This window comes from Carettochelys insculpta, chromosome 4 (genome assembly GCF_033958435.1).
Source record: "Carettochelys insculpta isolate YL-2023 chromosome 4, ASM3395843v1, whole genome shotgun sequence".
Lineage (NCBI taxonomy): Eukaryota > Metazoa > Chordata > Testudines > Carettochelyidae > Carettochelys > Carettochelys insculpta.
Window position 1 is genome coordinate 8,069,237 of NC_134140.1, and position 20,311 is coordinate 8,089,547.

Below are 20,311 nucleotides of genomic sequence, written 5' to 3' on the forward strand. Positions count from 1 at the left end.
GCCGCCCTGTCTCATTGCTCTGACCAGGCTCCTGCAGCCCCTGACTTACCCCGCCCCCCGGCTCCGAGCCAAGCTCCCACTACCCCCCCCCCCCGGCCAGCCTGTCCCCCATTGCTCAGAGCTGGGCTCCTGCTGCCTCCCCTGGGCAAGCCCCGTTGCTCAGAGCTTGCCCCCCACCCCCTCAGGGCTGGGCACCTGCTGCACCTCCCCCACAGCTCAGAGCTGGCTCTCGCTGCCCCCCCACCCCCCAGGGCCAGTGGCGGTTGCTCCTCAGAGAGAAGCAGCGCAAGGAGCTGTACAAAAGTGAGGCCGGCACATGTGACAGAGGACAGGGTGAGCTGCGCCAGGCACACCCCACCCGGCCTCCGCCCGACCCTGGCTCAGCCACTCACAGGCTTGGGCCGTATCGTCCCGGTCAGTGGTCCCAGCCCGCAGACCACTTGTGCCCTAATCAGCGCACAACTGTGACCCACGTGACATCACCAAGGCCCTAACTAGGGTGGGGTAGGCAGGCGCCCACCCCAGCTGCAGAGTCAACAGGTGGGGTGTGCGCAGAAATGGGTCAGTGCCTGATTGGGTCCAGCAGCAACAGTTACCCCCACACCACCCCCCTTTGGATTGGGCCCAATAGCCACCCACTGCCCCACCAGGATCGGTCCCAGCAGCACTTGACAAGAAACCAGAGTGCTCAGCGCCCTCCACCATGCAGGGTCACGTGTCCAGTGATCCCAGTTTCCTGGCGCTAGGACTGCAGCAATGGGCAAGCTGCAAGACGGAGCTACCTGAGGTCAACGTAGGAGACCAGTGAGTGCGGTTTGGGATGACATGCAATGGCCTAGGGCCACAAGGGAGGTGCAGCCACTGCACTGGGACAGACACTAGGTAGGGACTTTGGGGGCAGTTCCTGGGGCAGGGCTGGGTAATGGGTGCACAGTTCCTGGAAGGGAGGGTTGAGTGCTGGGTACTCTCTTTGGGGAAACTGGGTGCTGGGGGCGGTTGCTGAGTGGTGCTAGGGAGGATGGGGAGATGGACGCTGGTGGGGGCAGTCCATGGAGGGGTTGTTTTGCCCTGTATAGTGCACACTGTCTCTGTACAGGAGGCACATGTGCCAACATTATGTTGTGCTGTCTGCATGCTAGGAGACAAAGCGAGAGAGTGGCTGATAATTCCTTGTCTGGGGAGGAGATGGAGGCAGGCTCTAGGTGGAGGGGTTGCCGCCAACCTTTCTTGAGTCCTGAATCCAGCCACACTGCTGCCAATACTCTGTGCCATACCACCCTTACAGTAAAGTCATCTGTTCTAACTGTTGGACTTACTCACATTTGGGTTTTGGTGGAAGAATTCGTACCTCCCTTTCCCAGTTACCATATGCACACTCCTTTGATAGGTTGTTTTTGTGCACTGCACCGTTAAGGACATTACTTTTCTTGTGGAGAAACTGCTACCAATTCACACCCGATGCACCTTGCTTCAGGCAAGACACACTGGGTGACAGCCCGTCACTTGCCATTCCTCTCTGCCCCAGGTCACAACTCTGTCCTACACCCCTTCCCAAGTCCAAATCCAAATCTATATGCCCTTCCCTGACCCTGCACCCCAACCCCCCACCCCAGTTCACAGCCCCTTCCTTCACTCAAACTCCCTCTCAGATCCCACACACTCTTCTGCTCCCCAATCTCCTACGCCCAGCTCCCTTCTGCACCCAAGACCCCACACCCCTCCATAGAAAAGTGCAGCCTTTGATTACTTACCAAAATCTTGGAGTCCCCCCTCAACATCAAAAAGTATTGCTAACGCCCCGCTCTAACCACAGGGTCACCTTTCCTATTGTGTTCCTTTTGCTCTTTCATATTCTCTTCATGTGGATGTGAGATTGTTAATTTTTGTTGGGTTAAATAGCTACCCTGTACTTAGAGCTATGTGATTAGAAGGGCCTTACATAGGACATTTTCTCACACTTCGATCCAAGTTTGGCAGATTACCCGAGTGCTCAGCCAGAAGGGTGAACTACCTAGAAAGTGATCCAGGACTGGGAGGGCCAGGAACGATCAATAAAGGGCCTTCTGACATAACTCATGTTCAAAGATCAGTGCTTCCTGAAAATCGGTTCGTGTGTCTGGAGATTTATGTTTATTTTTTAAAGACACAGGCAAAGACATAACTGTGGGTCATATTGTGTCTGTAACAAAATAAAGTATTTTATTCAACATGGTGGAGTTACACAAGTGAGTGAAGTCCTCCAGACAAGGTCTTGTTCTGACTGGGTGGTGGGTTGTGGACATTCTCCAGCACAACAGCATTATTCACATTCCCAGTCTTCAACAATCAGTCACCCCGAGTTCGAAAGACTTACTTAACGGTCAGATACATGGAATCACAGGTACAACATCACACTGCAACAGAAATGACTGGAAAGCCTGCGGGGCTGGCAGGCATTTCAGAAAGAATCTGTGGAAGGCCTCACTTCTTCTTCTGCAGTTGTCTTGCCAGCACATCAGCCTGGTTGGCAACAAATAAAAAAATCTCATGATTTATTGGGCCTGATTTTCCACTTAGCCACATTTGATTGATTTCAGTCCCTTGTATGGCATCTAGTGCAGCGGAGCCACAATCTACCGTCAGGGCCTGTTACCACTGTGGTACATATAATAAAGAAGTTCCCCCTACATGGGTACTCCACATATGTCCCCTATCTTCCCCAGCTTTCATCACTCCTTTAAATCCCTCCTTTCAAGACTTACTTCTTCCCACTAACTTGTTACCACTCACCTGCTCCCAAGGCACCTCTCTTTCCTGATTGTGCTCCCAGAAATTCATTAACATTGTGTGTACTTTAAAGAAACAGCAGGTGCCACATGCCAATTCCCCTGTGACAGGAGCAATGTAAGAACTTGCATAACCTAGACATCCTATCTTTTCAGTTCTTCCTGTCCAAACACCTACGCTGCCTATCAGTCTGAACTCTTCACAGGAGATGCCCAGCATCCTGCTACATTAGTAAGTTCTTTGGGGCAGGTACCTGCGTTCGTTATTTGTGTTGAAAAGCCTTTGGAATTAGAGACAGAAAACACTTCTACTCATTGATATTACAGGCTTGTTCACTACTGCCCCATTTCTCCTCCTCTGCTAAATGCTCTGGGAGCTCCTGCGGAAGGCTGCGTGTTGTTCTTACCAGCCATGTGTTGACAATGGTTTTCCTTGGGCTTCTCAGATAAGCACACTCTTCCCCATCGCACAGTTTGAGTTCTTCTGAAGCCTGAACTCTCAAACAAAACATGAACAAATCAATTCCAGGGCTCAAGGATTCCTGGCTACAGGGAGTTTCATTCCTGACTCAGATCCTGCCCTGCTCTTTCATGAAGACACTCACATTTACAGCTGGGGAGGGTAGAGAAGAAACAATGGATATGAAATTCTCATGCTGTGGGGTATAAGCCTGAATGAACAAGGAGGATTTAAAATCCTGGCTAACCAATTAAAGGGAGGGGGTGGTACACTGGGGTCCCAGGCTGCTCCAGCCCAGCTGGAGCTTTCCTGCTCTTGGTGCTGCTGCAGGTGGGGGGCATTCCAGCATGGCTGGAGCAGCCCTGGCCCCAGTGCACCAAAGGTGCAAGCACTCCAGCCCAGCCCGTTTGTGACAGGTGAATGGCTTAAGCCTGACTGGGCTGGAGCAGCTCCTCCTGTATCCCCCACTCAGGCTGCTGCAGCTGGAGCACCTCCTGACCTGCAGTGACCCTAGGGGGCTGAAGCAACCCCATGCCCGCACTGGGCCAGGGGCTGCTCCAGCCCCTACCAGTTAACTGGAACTGGAAGGACTCAGCCACTCAGAATGGAGGCTTACCAGGTAACTGGTTAACCTATAACATCCCTAATGAGGAGACATCGAACTTCCACCATGTACCAGTTATCACAGAACTGTCCACTAGGAAGTGTCTTGTGTTGGCCATTATGAGTCAGGCTGTGGACTAACGAATGACTAGGCTGATCGGAGACAACTATTCCTATAACTCTAAAGCTACATGATGGCTTTTTAGTGTCCTGTGTGAAATGAGTTGGTCTGGTGGGAGCTGCACTGAAGCTACCAAGGCTGACCAGATATTCTTCCGTTAATGGTGTTATGTGTTCTCGTATTTCTCTACTCCCTCCAAGCCTTTCCAACGTGCATGGAGTCTGCTGAGCTATAGTGTCTGGATATTGGATGGTGACGAAGTTCGGTCAATGCAAATTAGGGAGGGAAAAAATTTACTCCAACCTGCTGAATTCAAGATCAAATCCTTCTTAACATGCAACTGCCCCGAAGAGCAGGTGACAAGCTGCAGGCAAAGAGGAAACAATGCATGCCTTAAAGCTTACATGTGAAAGCACTAGTCAGTCATAGGCTGCCCAGCTGTTGCCATCTCCCAGTTGTCTCCTCTTTCCAGATGTATGTCAGGATGCCCTCGCTATGAGCCCTGAGCCTGGCAACAGTTTGGATCCTGATCTGTGTCTGAAAGCTATGTGCTCTGGATAGTCCTTAAATCAGGGTTGAAGAATGGCATTCATTTAGAACATAGTGCAGGCATTCAAGCTGCTTGGAAGATCTCCGTAGGGCAGGGAACTCACCTCTGGAGCCTGTGACAAATCTACTTCTCGTTTCCCTCCAGGATACCAGCCGTGGGACCAGTGCTGAGCTTGTGACAGGCGGGTGCCGACTGCTAGCACTACGAAGAGCAAAAGCAGGAGAGGTCGATAACATGTCATGGTGCCGTCTGGCTGAATGGGGAGATGCTGCAATGAGAAGAGAGGTGAGCTCAGACATGGCCTGGGAGCAGTCAGGAAAGTGAAGGTCCTGCAGCGTGCATGGATCTAGAGCCATACGGTGTGCAGGGTTTCATTCCCTACTACGCAGCGCAGGGTGCACACAGGTAGCATGGCCCAGTTGGAAGAGATGGGAGCACTGTTACCTACCAGCTGTGTTCTGGGGAGCTAGGGTGCAGTGTCCAGCCTATGTGACTCATGAAAGACCTTCCCCCACCACCCCAGCCTCTGCCTGAACCAAAGAATGGGATTTATTTATAACACAGTGCAGGCTTTCAAGCGGCATGGAGATCTCTGTAGGGAAAGGAAGGATGATCAAAAGAAAGATTTAGAAAAGGCAACAAAGAGGCAGGGGAAGATACACCTAACCCCCTCAAACTCCCCTAGCCTCATTTGCATCAAAGGTGGGATGGGGGCATCTCCATTAGCATGCAGAATGGAGAACAGCAAGTCCAAGACAAGAAATGGATGGACCTTTGGGATGCAGAAAGCGGGGAGACATGCCGTGATGGGAAATCCCTGCTTCAGATGTTAACAAACCCACGCCTGCCCACACCCAGCACAGTTATTATCTGACCAATGCTAGTAATAAATCCTCTGTTGTACAGAGGATCTCTTATTGCCCTTGTATAAAACCATGATACACCCACATCTTGAATTCTGCATACAGATGTGGTCTCCTTATCTCAAAAAAGACATATTGGCATTAGAAAAGGTTCAAGAAGAGGCCACTAACATGATTAGAGGTTTGGAACGGGTCCCCACCCGAAGAGAGATTAAAGAGACTAGGACTCTTCAACTCTGAAAAGAAGAGACTACAAGGGGGATATGACAGAGGTATATGAAATTATGAGCAGTGTGGAGAAAGTGAACAAGGAAAAGTTATTTACTTGTTCTCATAAGGTCAAAACTAGAGGACACCAAATGAAATTAATGGGCAGCAGGTTTAAAACAAATAAAAGGAAGTTCTTCTTCACATAGCACACAGTTGAGCTGTGGAACTCCTTGCCAGAGGAGGCTGTGAACGCTAGGACTATAACAGGGTTTACAGAGCTAGATAAATTCATGGAGGTTAGATCCATCAATGGCTATTAGCCAGGATGGATAAGGAATGGTGTCCCTAGCCTCTGTCTGTCAAAAGCTGGAGATGGATGGCAGGAGAGAGATCATTACCTATTTGGTCCACTCCCTCTGGGGCAGCTGGTATTGACCACTGTCAGCAGACAGGATACTGGGCTGGATGGAGCTTTGGTTTGACCCAGTATGGCTGTTCTTATGTTATTACCAAAATAGTTTCACTGCTTAATTGCATTTTGAGCTCCCTCAAAAAAACACCACCCATAACCAAGAATGATCCGTTCCTATTGTCTAGCCCAGAGGCCAATCGATCCCACGCCCCCAGCATGGGTGTCAAGAGCGGCAGGTGCACAGATTTTCACTGGCACACAAGGTGGGAGCTCAGCCCCACCCCCATGCAGACAGGAGCTGGCTCAAAGCCATGCCGCCTGTAGATTAACAAAAGACCAGCTAATGCTACCACCCATCACCTCAACGGAAAAGCTCTGCATTTCTATTTATCGATTAATGAACCTGTTTAAGTAGGACTATTAGTGACTCTAAAAAGTATCACCAGCGCTTGGACCATACATAGAGGTCACAAGGTCAAATTTTGGCACTCCACCTGGGAAAGGTTGCTGACCCCTGGGGTGTAGCCTAAACAAAACAACTCCCTCAAATCATCAATTTATCCATAAACAAATCAAGTGTTCCCCCTTCAAGCACTGTTGTTTCCCTGTGAAAACTCCTACCCACACTAAAGTAAAGTGTTCTGATGCTTGGATCTAACTTCTACATCAGTCCCATTGGGATTTTGTCTTCTGCTGACTGATCATGCTGGGGGCTCTGCTTTGGCTATATCCAATACTTTGAACTCCCCCATCTTCCATCATCATCCAGGAAGGAACCCCACTTGATGCAAGCTTCCTGGAGTTGAGGTCTCTCTCTCTCTAGCTGTAGCCTCCTAACCCCGTTTTACATGATCACTTAAGGTTTGCTAGCCCTAACTTTTGTGATCAGATTTAAGTTAGATTTACTATTATAACAGTTTTGGGTTTTTGGCTCCCCTTGTATGGTTACTACTTGGAAATCAATAACCGTCATGGTTAAGATGGTTGCTTCTCTCTCCCCCCCACTACCCACCTTTTGGGCATGTTGTTTTTGACTTCTCCTTTCACTCTGCAACAACACTCCTTATACCTAAGCTAAAGATCCCTTAGCACCCCAATACACTCTGGGATTTGCTCATCAAGTGGGTTTCTAGAAGAAAGCTTGTGGCTTGAAAGTGGGGATAGGGATATGCTGAACCTTGCAGGCAAGTGAGGAGGGTACTATAAAGTGCTGTTCAAATCCAGCCCACTGAGTCCAAGGGCACATGAGGGTCACAGTTTGGCACTGCTGTGCACCTGACCCCACTGAGTCCAGGGACATGTAATGGGTTAGCTCGTGAGTGCTGATTAACCCATCCTCTTAGATGTGCTCTGTTATGGGGGCAGGCCATGTTCATCTAGTTCTAGGCTGGGGAGAACCCAACCTTGGGGAACACAGATCCTGTGGTGTAGCTGCATTGGTAGAGAACTGGCCGAAGGGAGAATTGGAGCTTCCTATGAGAACACAAGTAGCACACTGATAGAATTATCACCCACCCGCAGAGTCACCCTAATAAATAAGCACACCCCAAATTAACAGGCAAATCTGGTAACAGCAGGGAACCTGGACGCCTGGGCTCTCTTCCAACTCTTCTGCTGGGTGACTCTGAGAAGTTGCTTTGTGTCTGTGTTCCTCACCTGTGTAGCATGGAGAACACTTACCAGCCTGGCAGGGTGGTTGCAAAGCCCAGTTGGTTAAACATCAGCAACAGGCCATCTGGCCCTCAAATGAAAGGCAGTAGGCGACTGAAGGAGAGCATTAGCCTCAGACCCTCAGGCACATCTGGCCAAAAGAGCTAATGAGATCCAGGGTACATAAATTGGCAACTCTTGTGTGGGAGCAGAGAGATTGTTGTACTTTTGTATCTGGCACTGGTGCAGCTGCTGCTGGGATCCTTGGTTCCAGTTCTGGTGCCTGCCATGCAGGAAGGGTGGCGATACATCGGAGAAAGTTCAGAGAAGAGCCACAAGAATGATCAAGGGATTAGAAGACACACCTTAGTGGTACTCTCAAGGAACTCAATTTATTTACTTTAACAAAGAGAAGGTTACGGGTGTGATTTGATTGCAGTCTAAGCACCAGCCTGGGGAACAACATTTGACAGCGGGCTCTTCAGGCTAGCAGAGAAGGGTCTAACGTGCCCCAGTAGCTGGAAGTTGGAGCTGGCATTACTTGCCAAGGGTTGTGGTGGATTCTCCATTGCTGGCAAAGGTGAAGTAAATATTGGATTTCTTTTTCTAAAAGATCTGCCGAAGGATTATGGTGGTGAAGTTCTCTGGCCTGTGTTAGGTCAGATTAGATGATCAGAGTGGCCTGTCTATCGGATGGCTCTCCCAGTCTAATATCACATCATCGGGTCTCCCTAGGTTCTGCCTTCAACTAAGCAGTCACAGAAGGGACTGATGACAGCACTAAAACTTACACCCACGTAAAGCAAAATAAGGTTACTCTGGATTCATCCAAGTGCCTCCAAAACCTCATTGGGTCAGTGGCATTACTCTGGATTTACACTGGTGTGACAAAGCAGGATTGGGGCAATAATGTTTGTGGCTCTTGCCTGGGCTGGGAAGGGAAGAAGTTGCTGACTCAAGAGGCTTTTCCCAGGATTCTGTGGTGGAGCTTTGAGAGAAAAGGCAAAATGAAAAGCTCTGGACATCCTCCATTGAAACTGTACAGTCCTGCTCTGCAGTCAGCTTTGCTTGTTGTGCTAGAACGGTTTGCAACAAAGCTGCTCTGCTGCCATCCCTTCTTGCTGTTTTTGAAGATACAGACTAACTCAGCCACCCCTCTGATACTTGAATCCAATCTCCGAATACCTTGAGGGGATTATTATGCTCCTTTTAAATGTGGGAAAATTAAGTGACATTCCCACAGCCACACAGCAAGTAAGTGGCAGAGCTGGGACTAGAACCCAGATATCTTAATTCTCCCTGTGGTGGATGGGGGTGTAAGAGGCAAAGAGGGGCACTGCCTCCTGGGTCTGAGTGCACAACCTCTCCTGCTTCCTATCTCTATTCTGACGCTTCCTGAAGGCTCCCACTGCAGGCTATTGCAGCTTGCAGACTGGTGACACCCCATCACCCCAGTGGATCTATTAACTTAGAGTGAAAAGCCTTCCAAGCTTACCAGACCTATTAGCACAACACTGAACCTGTGAAAGAGCCATGAAGTGGTAATGAAACTATTTAATGGGCATGTGCTAAACCTCAATTTATTGACAAAAATAGTTGTGCATTACTATATCTACAGTAACAGAGGTAGCCATAAGAATCAGAGAGGTGGCCGTGTTAGTCTGTATCTTCAAGAACACCAAGAAGTCCTGTGGCACCTTATAGACTAACAGATATTTTGGAGTATAAGCTTTCATGGGCAAAGACCCACTTCGGCAGATGCATGAGTCGGGAGGGGGAGGGGAGTTCAGAGGAGTATTTAAAGAGTGGAGTCCCAGTAAAGGGGAGGGTCAGAGTTGTCAAGGTCTATTCAGTGAGAGTGGAAGTGGTCCATTATCCGTAGTATACTTCAAGAGAGGATTAAAAACAAGTCAGATCAGTTAAGGGGGATGTGGCCCATTGTCACATTCTAAGGTGGAGGTGTGAAACGCTATGGAAGTCAGCTCTGGCCCTCCCTTTTACTGGGACCCCCTTTAAAAACTCCTCTGAACTCCTCTCCCCCCTATTCATGCATCTGACAAAGTGGGTTTTTGCCCACAAAAGCTTCTGCTCCAAAATATCTGTTAGAGGTAGCCGTGTTAGACTGTATCTTAACAAAACAAGCAAGCAGTCATGTAGCACTTTAAAGACTAAAAAATAATTTATTAGGTGATGAGCTTTCGTGGGGTGGACCCACTTTCTCTGATCTATTTCCAGTACAGATCTGAAGAAGTGGGTTAGGGAAGCTCATCACCTAGTAAATTATTCTGTTAGTATTTAAAGAGAAACATGACTGCTGTTTTATTATGTCTCCAGGACTTTCCTTTAAAATTTGCTTTAAATATTTCATTAGTTTGTGTCTGGAGCTTAGAAAAGCACATCTCTAAAAAATCCTTGCACAGATATTTATATGCACAATCTGAGTATGTCACTATAGCCTTAAATGCAGCTCTTCAAACATAGTTTCTTTACATAAATTCCTCAAAAGACCACCCAGATCTAAAATGCATATTTTAATTACCATAGAACAAAAGCTTGCTTCCGAAGTCTTCCTGTCCTTCCTCTCCAGCTCTACTCTCCTGCACCCCTTGTTGAAGAGAGCCCTTAACCGGGCATTCCTTTTCTCCAGATAGCTGGACAAATGAGTTTCCCTTTTACTTGTTTGGTGAACTCATCTGAAGGGAACCCTCTGCCAAAATCAGTACCTTACTAAGATATAAAATCCATTGGTATGCCTAAAATCTTTGGAAACGCTAACATAAACATAATGAAATTTCACAGATGTATCTTGTTATGAAAAAAATCACACAAAATTTCCTTCACCCTGTCTCAAAGTTTTCTCCTCTTCTCCCACCCCTGACTTCTTTTCCCAAAGCATGGTGGGAATTAGTCTGTGACCTTCAAACCCACTTTGAGCTTTGACAGGAATACTCACACTGCAGACCTGCTCTTTGCAAGAGTCTGCTGGTGTTCAAAGACCATGGGCACTTGGCTACTGTGGGAGGAGGTATGCTGATTAAATAGAGATTTGATAGGAGCCCACCGTGTGTTCTCACCACCATCAAGAATACTAATTATAAGAGTTTTTACTCCTGTTAGATTTTTTTAAAGCAACGTCACAACTAACTTGTGAGGCACATGCCAACTCAGGCAGTAGCAACCATCTCCAGGCTATTTCCAGATCTGAAGAAGTGGGTCTGCCTCAGGAAAGCTCATCACCTAATAAATTATTTTGTTATTCTTTAAAGTGCTACATAATTGCCTTTTTATTTTGTCAGGCTGAAATTGTTCTGCAGGGGAATTCATTCTGGGCTCAACTGCTCTGCAGTTTGTAATTTCAAAATATTAGCATCCAACAAAAGAAAGTCAAATCAGCTATTGCACAATTAAGATACCGAAGTGGCTGGAGCACCCGGCTGCTGAAATACTCAGGTTGGCTAGGGTCGATTAGCCACTATTGGCTTGTTAGTTTCAATACCTATAAGGCAAATTCTGACTCCGATTTTTCTCAGTGAAAAGCTGGCGGGATTCCGCTGGAGCTACTCCTGATCCAGAATTACGTGGTATAAAAGATAGTGACCCATAAGAAATCCATTTGTACAGAAAACCCTGTGCCCCTGTTACTCCTGTTATCAGATTTACTTGTAACTAATGCGGTTTGCAAAGCATGAGAGAAGTTTAGTTACTCACCTGTCCCAATCTCTTGTCCGCTACGTCCTTACCCTTCACCAATGCCCGCACTGTTAGCTCTCAGTATTTATACCATCCCCTGCATCTCCCACTCTGCTGGGATTGTCTGCTGACGTTAATTGCATGCTCTGCAATTGACGACATGCAAGGATAGGTTTTTAAGCCCTCTTGCCACTGGGTTGGTGGTCTGATGAGACAGTATTGGGAAAGAGTCTTCTGGGAATAACAGCCCGCCAGCTCATTAGCTGGCCAAGACCCCTTGAGCTCCACAGCAGACATTTCCTTGTGTACATAAGCAGATGGGAGCGGAGTTGCACACTCACACAACACTCTTGTATTGCAAGGCAGTTGTCGTCAGAGGCGAAGGGCATCCAATGTAAACAGTGGCTCTTCAGCATCCTGGGGAAATGGAAAGCCTTGTGATTGAGGCCTTTCATTAATGAGTACTGCAGCTGAGTTTGTCTCAAACTGAATGAGATCGGGACTCATCCCCAAAAGTCACGGGGCTGGAGGTGATATTGGTTCTGGGTTTTTGGGATGGGCCTGTCTGAAGAAGGGATTCTGTAATGGAACTTAATCCAGAGTCAAACTCTGGGGCTCTGAGCCAGGATTTTGGCTCATGCTACTCCCTAGCTACAAGATTTCTACCTCCCCCTCCAGCTCTTGCTGGCATACTTCATCTGCCTGAGCTAGCCTGACAGATTCTTTGCAAGCCACTGGGATTTGTTTGTGTACAGCAAGCAAATGTTGTTAGAGACTGGCAAAGATGACGGCAAATTGATTAAGATCACCATAAGGCCCTCTAATGCTGAATCTACCCAGAAGGAGGTTTTTGAATTTATCAACAATCCCTAGACCAAAGTCAGACCTAGTATAAGGATATGACATTGCCTGGGAAGTTAGTGGGAGTTGCATCTGCTTACTCAGAGGCTACATCTGCACCACCACACGTTGGTATTGGAGTGCACTACAATGTGGAAAATGGGGTGTTGAACGCTAAGGAAGGTGTAATTAAAAGTAGGTTAGAACGAGAGATGGGGTGTATGGGGTATTTGCTGGTGCCACTCACCTCTTTGGTTTGACCATCAGCCTAGGAAAGACCCAGGTACTGTTTCAACCTGCTCCAGGGTCTGCTGCTCTCCCCGCTTCAATCTTTACTGAAGAAACAGAGTTAAAAACAGCAGGGGAGTTCAAGTACCTTGGCAGTGAGAGAGCCAGTGATGGCTCCCTTGACAGAGAAATCAATGCCAGAATCTGCCAGGCCAGCCGGGCACTGGGACGTCTGAGAGCGCGAGTGTTGAATCAGCACAATATCCAACAGTCCACTAAACTGGAAGTGTACAAGGCTGCAGTCCTGACCAGTCTCCTGTATGGCTGTGAAACCTGGACCTTGTACAGAAAACATATAAAACTGCTGGAGCACTGCCAGACACGCAGCCTGAGGTCAATACTGCACATTCGATGGCAGGACAGAGTTTCGAACCTGGAAGTCCTGGACAGAGCAGGAACCACGAGTATCGAAGCCATGATTCTGAAAGCCCAGCTTCACTGGACAGGGCATGTCATACGAATGGAGGAGTCAAGAATCCCTAAGTAACTCCTTTACGGTGAACTCTCCCAGGGCAAAAGGAATCAAGGTAGGCCTCACAAAAGGTATAAAGACTGCGTGCAGGCCAACAGTGCTCATGCTGGTTTAAAACCAGATCAGCTAGAGCAGCATGCAAAATACCAAACAGGCTGGCGTGGTCTCGTACGACACGCGTATGACAACTTTGAAGAGCAGCGACGCGTAAGCCTCATTGATGCTCATGAGAGGAAGAAAGCAGCAGCAGCAGCCGCCACACCAACAGAGCCAGGACAATTCCCTTGCCCCCCCTGTGAACGCCCATGCCGTTCAAAGCTTGGACTCCTCAGCCACATGTGAGTCCACAACCAATGAGCCTGTGCAAGCTCAAGACGTCATTGTCAGACACGACGGACTACCTACTACTGCTAGAACTAGAGATGGACCCAGATGGGAACCTAACAACCAAATACCCCTCCCAGATTTGTGGCCATTTAAATCCAGATCCTCTGTCACACTACAGTTCATTCCAAAAACATCCCACAGGAAATTCTGACATTTTGACATGTAGTTGGCTTAACAGACCAACTTGGCTTAAAAAAGAAATCTTTGGTAAGCTTACACTCAGAAAGGAAGCTCACTAGAAGTGGAAACTTGGACAGGACTAGGGAGAAGTATAAAAATATTGCCGGAGCATGCAGGGGTGTAATCAGGAGGGCCAAAGCACAAATGGAATTGCAGCTAGCAAAAGATGTGAGAGCAAGAGAAATGGTTTCTGCAGGAATGTTAGCAACATGAAGGTGGTCAGGGAAACTGGGGGACACTTACTGAATGGGAAGGGCAACCTAGTAACAGATGACATAGAAAAAGCTGAAGGACTCAATGCTTTTTTTTTTTTTTTGCCTCTGATTTCACAGAGGGGGCCAGCTCCCAGACTGCTGCACTGGGCAACACAGTACGGGGAGTAGGAGAGCAGCCTTCAGTGGTAGAAGAACAGGTTAAGCACTATTTAGAAAAGTTGGACATGCCTGAGGCTGGAGCTAATGCATCCGCAAGTGCTCAGGTAGTTGGCTGATGTGATTGCAGAGCTACTGGCTGTTATCTCTGAAAGCTCCTGGCAACTGGGGGGAAGTCCCAGGTGATTGGAAAAGGGCAAATGTAGTGCCCGTCTTTTAAAAAGGGGAGGAGAATCCGGGGAAGTACAGACTGGTCAGCCTCACCTCAGCCCCTGGAAAAGTCATGGAGCAGGTCCTCAAGGAATCCATTTTGAAACACTTGGAGGAAAGGAAGGTGATCAGGAACAGTCAACATGGATTCACCGGGGGAAGTTATGCCTGACCAACCTGCTTGCATTCTCTGATGAGATAGCTGGTTCTGTGGCTACAGGAAAAGTGGTGACATGATATACCTTAACTTCAGGCAAGATTTTGACAGTCTCCCACAATAGCCTTTCCAGCAAGTTAAAGTAGTATAGCTTGGACAAAGGAGCATAAGCTGGATGGAAAGCTGGCTAGATCATCTGGCTCATGGGGTAGCAGTGAATGGCTTGATATCTCATTGGCAGCTTGTATCAAGTGGAGTGCTTCAGAGCCTGGGGCTAGTTTGTTCAACAACGTCACGTATCCTCAGCAAGTTTGTGGATGACATAAGGCTGGGGGCAGAGCTAGCTAAAGAGGGGCAGATAGAGACAGGGCCCAGAGTGACCTAGCTAAACTGGAAAATCGGGCCAAAAAAAATCTGATGACATTCAACAAGGACCAGCGCGGAGTTCTCCATGGAGGACAGAAGAATCCCAAGCATTGCTACAGGCTGGAGACTGATAAGCTAGTTCAGGGGTGGCCAACAGTTAGAGACTAAGAGCCAAGACAGCTGTAGATAAAGTGCAAAGAGCCACATATTATATATTTATTTTATGTATCTCTGCAGTGCTTTGTTTGGTTAAAAAAAAAAAGATCAGCCAGTACTCAGCCAGCTCTCTGCTCCCAACCCCCAGCCAATCCCATGGCTGTGGCTGCTGAGATGCTGGTACTAAAAAAGCACTATCTAGAGAGAGAGAGAAATATATCACGTGTCTCAATGCCCTCTACCAGAGCCAGGCATGCCCAGCTCCTTGCTCTAAACCAATACCCTTAACCTCCCCCAGTCCCCAGCCTCCACTCTATCCCAATGACTGGGACTAACAGGAGCCACTGCCACCACATGCTTCTCCCTCCAAGCATTGGGACGTGTGCAGAGCAATGGTAAGAACTCCTGGCGCATGGCTCCTTCCACATTTCATTGCTGAAAAGGCCACATGCGGCTCGAGAGCCATTGGTTACTACCTCTGATGTTCATCACAGGAGCTATCAACCATACCATCGGGGGCTCCTTTACCTGCACATCTACTAATACAATGTATACCATCATGTGCCAGCAATGCCCCACTGCATTTACATTGGCCAAACTGGACAGTCTCTACGTAAAAGAATAAATGGACATAAATCAGACATCAGGAATGGCAACATACACTAACCTGAGGGAGAACATTTCAATCTCCCTGGACGCTCAGTAACAGATTTAGAAGTAGCAGTCCTAAAACAAAGAATTTTCAAAAATCAAATGGAGAGAGAAATCTCTGAGCTGCAATTTATTTGCAAATTTGACTCCATCAACCCAGGATTGAACAGAGACTAGGAGTGGCTTGCCCCTTACAAAAGCAGCTTCTCTGCTTTGGGCGTTACCACCTGCACGTTAGATTCTGACAATGTGTCACATCCCCCCACCTTACTTGACTTGTTTTTTTCCTCTTTTGATACATACTACTGATAATGGGCCATTTCTACCCTGACTGAACAGACCTTGTCAGCTCTGGCCCTCCCTTTTACTGGGACCCCACTCTTTAAATACCCCTCTGAACCTTTCACCCCTGCATTCATGCATCTGATGAAGCGGGTCTTTGCCCACGAAAGCTTATGCTCCAAAATATCCATTAGTCTATAATGTGCCACAGGACTTATTGTTGTTCTCGAAGATACAGACTAACATGGCTACCTCTCTGATACTAGTAAGGCCAAGTACATTGTCCAGCTGAATATAATGTTAAATATTATGGAATACATGATGTAGGCCTCCTCTGTTTTACATTTTCTTCATTAATATTTCTAAGTTGGTTTTATATTTTAAATATGCTCTTAAGACTTCATAATCATTTCAGATTACCACATATTTAAACTCATTGAAACAAAGGCATTTTTAAATTCACCAGTCAGAGTTGTTTAGTGTATTCATAACAAAATCCATTGAGTTTAGAAAAGGGAACATTAATGTATTTTGTTTGATTTTCATAACAATGTATATTTATAAATTTCACTATAGGTTTATATTAAAATGTTTTAAATAGGCATAACAGTGGATTTTTTTCCTCGCTTAAAAGTTACTGATTTTGATGGAGTGTTCTCTTAAAACCAGCTCATCCAAGAGTCAGAAGTAAAAGGGAAAATCATTTGTTCAGCTGTCTGGAAGAAAAAGAAATGTTTTCTGTTTAAGGGCTCCCTTTGACGTGGGTTTGGGGAAGGGACACCAAAAGAAACTAGGGATGGGTAGAAAGGACACGAAGACTTTGGAAGCAACTTTTGGCACTACAGTAATTAAAATTAAGATATGTATTTTAGATCAGGGTGAATAATTTATTTTAAAAGCTATGTCTGAGGATCCAAGCATATAACGCTAAAGCCAAATGCTCCAATTGTGCAGCTAAATAGCTGTGTGAGGATCTTTTTAGAGATGTGCTTTCATAAGCATCAGCCACAAACTAATGACATATTTAAAGCACATTTTAAATAAAGGCTCTGTAGACATAGTCATGCACAGCTGTTTGTCAGTAAATTGAGGGTTGGCACATGCCTGCTCAACAGTTTCATTACCACTTCATGGCTCTTTCACAGGTTCAGGGTTGTGCTAATAGGGCTGGCAAGCTGGAAGGCTTTTCCCTTTTAAGTTAACAGAGCCACTTTGGAGTGTGGTGAGTTACCAGTCCGCAAGCTGCAACAGCCTGCTGCTGTGGGCACCTTCAGGAAGCATCAGAATAGGCATAGGAAGTGGGAGAGGTTGTGTGCTATGACCCAGGAGAACACTGGCTCCCTTCGCCTCTGACACCTGCTGGGCATGACATCATCCACAGATGGCAGCTTGTGTTTATAAAGGTGGTGCACACAATAAACTTTATGCTGCACATGGAAACCCTGCTTGGTACCTGATGAGAGTGCTGTGTCTGGCTAGATTGCTCAGCTAAGTGCATCCTGTGTCACTGCACTCCAGCATGGGCTGGAAACAGGTGGGCATTTTATAGCTCCAGTGACGGCTGGAAGCTCTTTGTCTAATAGGACAACGTGACCTTGCTGAGGAGCGAGGCTAAACTCATCTCGGGAGCCGACAAGCAAACAGCCTTTGTAAATTAACTTATTTCCGAGCCACCGAAAGGGCTGGGAAGTTTCGCCCTCTGTTGATGACTACATCCATCTCCTCTCACAGCCCTACTGACCCTGGTTTAAAAGCTCTGCTAAGCAATTTGCTCTGGAGGCTTTCATCCTTGCTGGCTCAACACCACCGTCATTGTTCCCTGCCTGTGGATATGTGCCTGCAAGGGACTGCTCAGTACCAAAAACGAAGATGCCTTGTTTATATCATATCACAGCATCCCAAACAGAAGGGCCAAAACTACAGCCTGCCGCCTTGCTGTGTCCCCCAGGCTGGCGTCACCTCTAGATGGAATCCAACGAATTCACAACCCCCCACCTCATCACTGTACCCAGACACCATGCTGCATCCCTTCTGAACCAGGAAGTGTGGTGGTCAGTGTGTCATTCCCACACCCGGGCTCCAGCCAGGACATCAGCTAGCAGCCCTGCTGCATGGAAGTGCTCAGGGATCTTGATAGGCACCATCATCAGAACTTACATCTGTGTTGAGCCAGAGCAGGACTTTCTCTGAAGCGAAGAGGGGATGTGGCCTCTCTGCTGGGAATGCCACAACAAAGCTAGCTTGCCCCTAACGTGGGAGTGGTTTACAGGAAGTGGGGTGAATCTTGGTGGTCACTTGATAACGAGTAGAACATCTTCATGTCACCCTTGTTTGCGAGTCCGTTGATGGCTGATCAGCCCAACTCTGGAGCCTCAGCTCTTATCACAGAAGGAACAGGTGTTGGTAGCTCTTGGAGGGGTGCAGGGCAGTTTTTGCCGCTCTTTTTCCTTCTCCACCTCTCCTCACCTGCACTGTGGTGGCACATCCCTAATTGTGTCACCCTCTCACGGATAACTGCGCTCTACTGGGGATGGTCCTGAGCAAGATTCTCCCAAGTGTCAACACCAATGCTGCACCTTTTCGTTTGTGCCTTCCATCTGTCCTTACATCACTTCCTCTGGCCTCCAGCACTCCTCTGACCTTCCTTCAGCTCAGAAGTGGGGTGAATAGCCCATCCCAAAAGCCACCAGACACTTCCTGCTGCTGCAGGTGGTGGTATCTTTAAATGCTCATTGTACAGCTCCACTTACCGAACCACTCTCCTTTCATTGTGCCTCTCCAGAGAGATCTGGGGCAGAGGCAGAAAGTGAGAAAAATGTAAGGTTGAGACATAGGAACCAGCTAACCCTGACGTGCTGTAGGACTCTGGGTATGTCTACAAACCACTTTGGGTCAATCTTCCAGAGTTCGATATTGGGCGCTTGGTAGAGACTCTTTAAATTGAACTATCTGGGTCGGCAGTTGGCCCCTGTACTCCTGATTGCAAGGAGTATGGGAAGTGGACAGGAGAGTTTCTCCCATCCATCTCCCTTTGGGTAAATGGCCAGGTAAGTGGATTGCAGATACGGCAATTGTGTAGCTAGAATGGGCTTAATTAGAATTGTGTATCTGCAATCAGCTTAACTCCCTAGTGCAGACAAGCCTGCGTGTGTTATCTTACATTCCTGGCTTTATTTCCCTTTCTTCAAAATCAAGTAAGATGTCTTCATCTCACAGTCACTTGGGAAATGAAAACAACAGGCTAATAGCGTAGTCCCCTGGAAGTACGAAAAGCGTTACATGAATGCAGAGGGGAGTGTCCATTTTGCTGGTACTGAGGAAACAGCTCAGGCTAGTAACTGCAAAATGCAGGGGACAGCATCAGGACTGGAATATCAATAGATATTTGAGCTGGAAGGAAAGAAGGAAAGCTCTTTCATTCCCAGCTGCTGCCTTGGCCGTCAGATCTGTTTCAGAAGACTCCGCAGTGCTTTCTAGTCCAAGATGAAAAATCCCTGCCAGCAATAATGAATCCAGGGTCAGTGGCCTGGACAGAAGGCATGGATGCTGCAAAGTCAACCCCCTTGCTAGGGTAGGAAAAAGACACTGCTTTGGGCATGAAAGCTGCCACTCATCGTTGGCAACTTCACACCAGCCGGCAGATGGGATGACAGACTCTCGCAGCGCATTGGCCAAGTGGAACAACCACCACCTGGTTCCGAGTCTCAGTGCTCAGTGTGTGGGAAGATACTGCTCTCTCCACAGGGGTCTGCTTGAACTTTGAAGAACTCCATTTAGAAAAACAAAACAGCAGTTGTGTAGCACTTTAAAGACTTACAAAATAATTAAAATGGAGATCCGTGAACTAAATGGTTTTAATGATTGTTAGTTTTTATAGTGCTACGTGACTGCTCTTTTGGTTTGTTAAGATACGGACTGACACAGCTCTCTATTACTATGCATTTGGAAAAGCACTGGCATTACTCGGCCTCTGACCCTCAGAGACTTCCCAAGAGCTCTGATGGCACCTGGCAGGCCCATTTTGATTAGCAAGGAGCACAGGATTCTGACCTGTGCCTATTTATGAATCAATAATTCTGTTAGTGACATCCATGCAGGGAGACCCTCCTCATTCATGCAGTGATGAGCGCACACACTCCAGGCAGGAGATCAGATGTGACCAAGTGGCCTGATCTGGTACGATGAACCCTGCGTGCTCCACAGTAAGAGCCCACTAGGGTCCTCATTCGTGTCTTGGTAACATCTAAGGGCCCCACCAAGGGGCAGGGCCTGCTCCGAACACTTTGGAGTCTAAATAGATGAGAGGAAATGCTGTGACCCCCATTTTGCAGCTGGGGAACTGGGACTATACAGTTTTGATCCAATTCCACTGACCTCAGTGGGAATCTTATCAACCTCACTGGGTGCTGGAATCAGCTTTTAGGGATTTACTCAAAATCACACAGGGAGGCTGTAGCAGAGCTGGGAATGAAGTCTAGAGCCCCCACGTCCCACTCCCACGTGTTACCAGAGCCCGTCGCCTCTGTTCCTTCTCTTACGTTGTCAGAGCTGGATCTACTGAAATCACTGAGTTCCACCAGGGATGCATTTGACTCAGTGTGTAACAATATCAGAATGGCCATACTGG

General features: G+C 47.5%; 1 protein-coding gene across 1 annotated transcript; it reads right to left on the bottom strand.

Moving 5' to 3' along the window:
- Positions 1-2,289: 2,289 nt before the first annotated feature.
- LOC142011930 (progonadoliberin-2) lies at positions 2,290-4,902 on the bottom strand. The gene is made up of 3 exons (XM_074991666.1): positions 4,603-4,902; positions 3,173-3,256; positions 2,290-2,499 (listed from the first exon to the last, which is right to left on the bottom strand). Exons 1-3 carry the CDS (start codon positions 4,738-4,740, stop codon positions 2,461-2,463), a joined length of 261 nt encoding a protein of 86 aa, XP_074847767.1. The 5' UTR covers positions 4,741-4,902; the 3' UTR covers positions 2,290-2,460.
- Between the last annotated feature and the right edge of the window lie 15,409 nt (positions 4,903-20,311).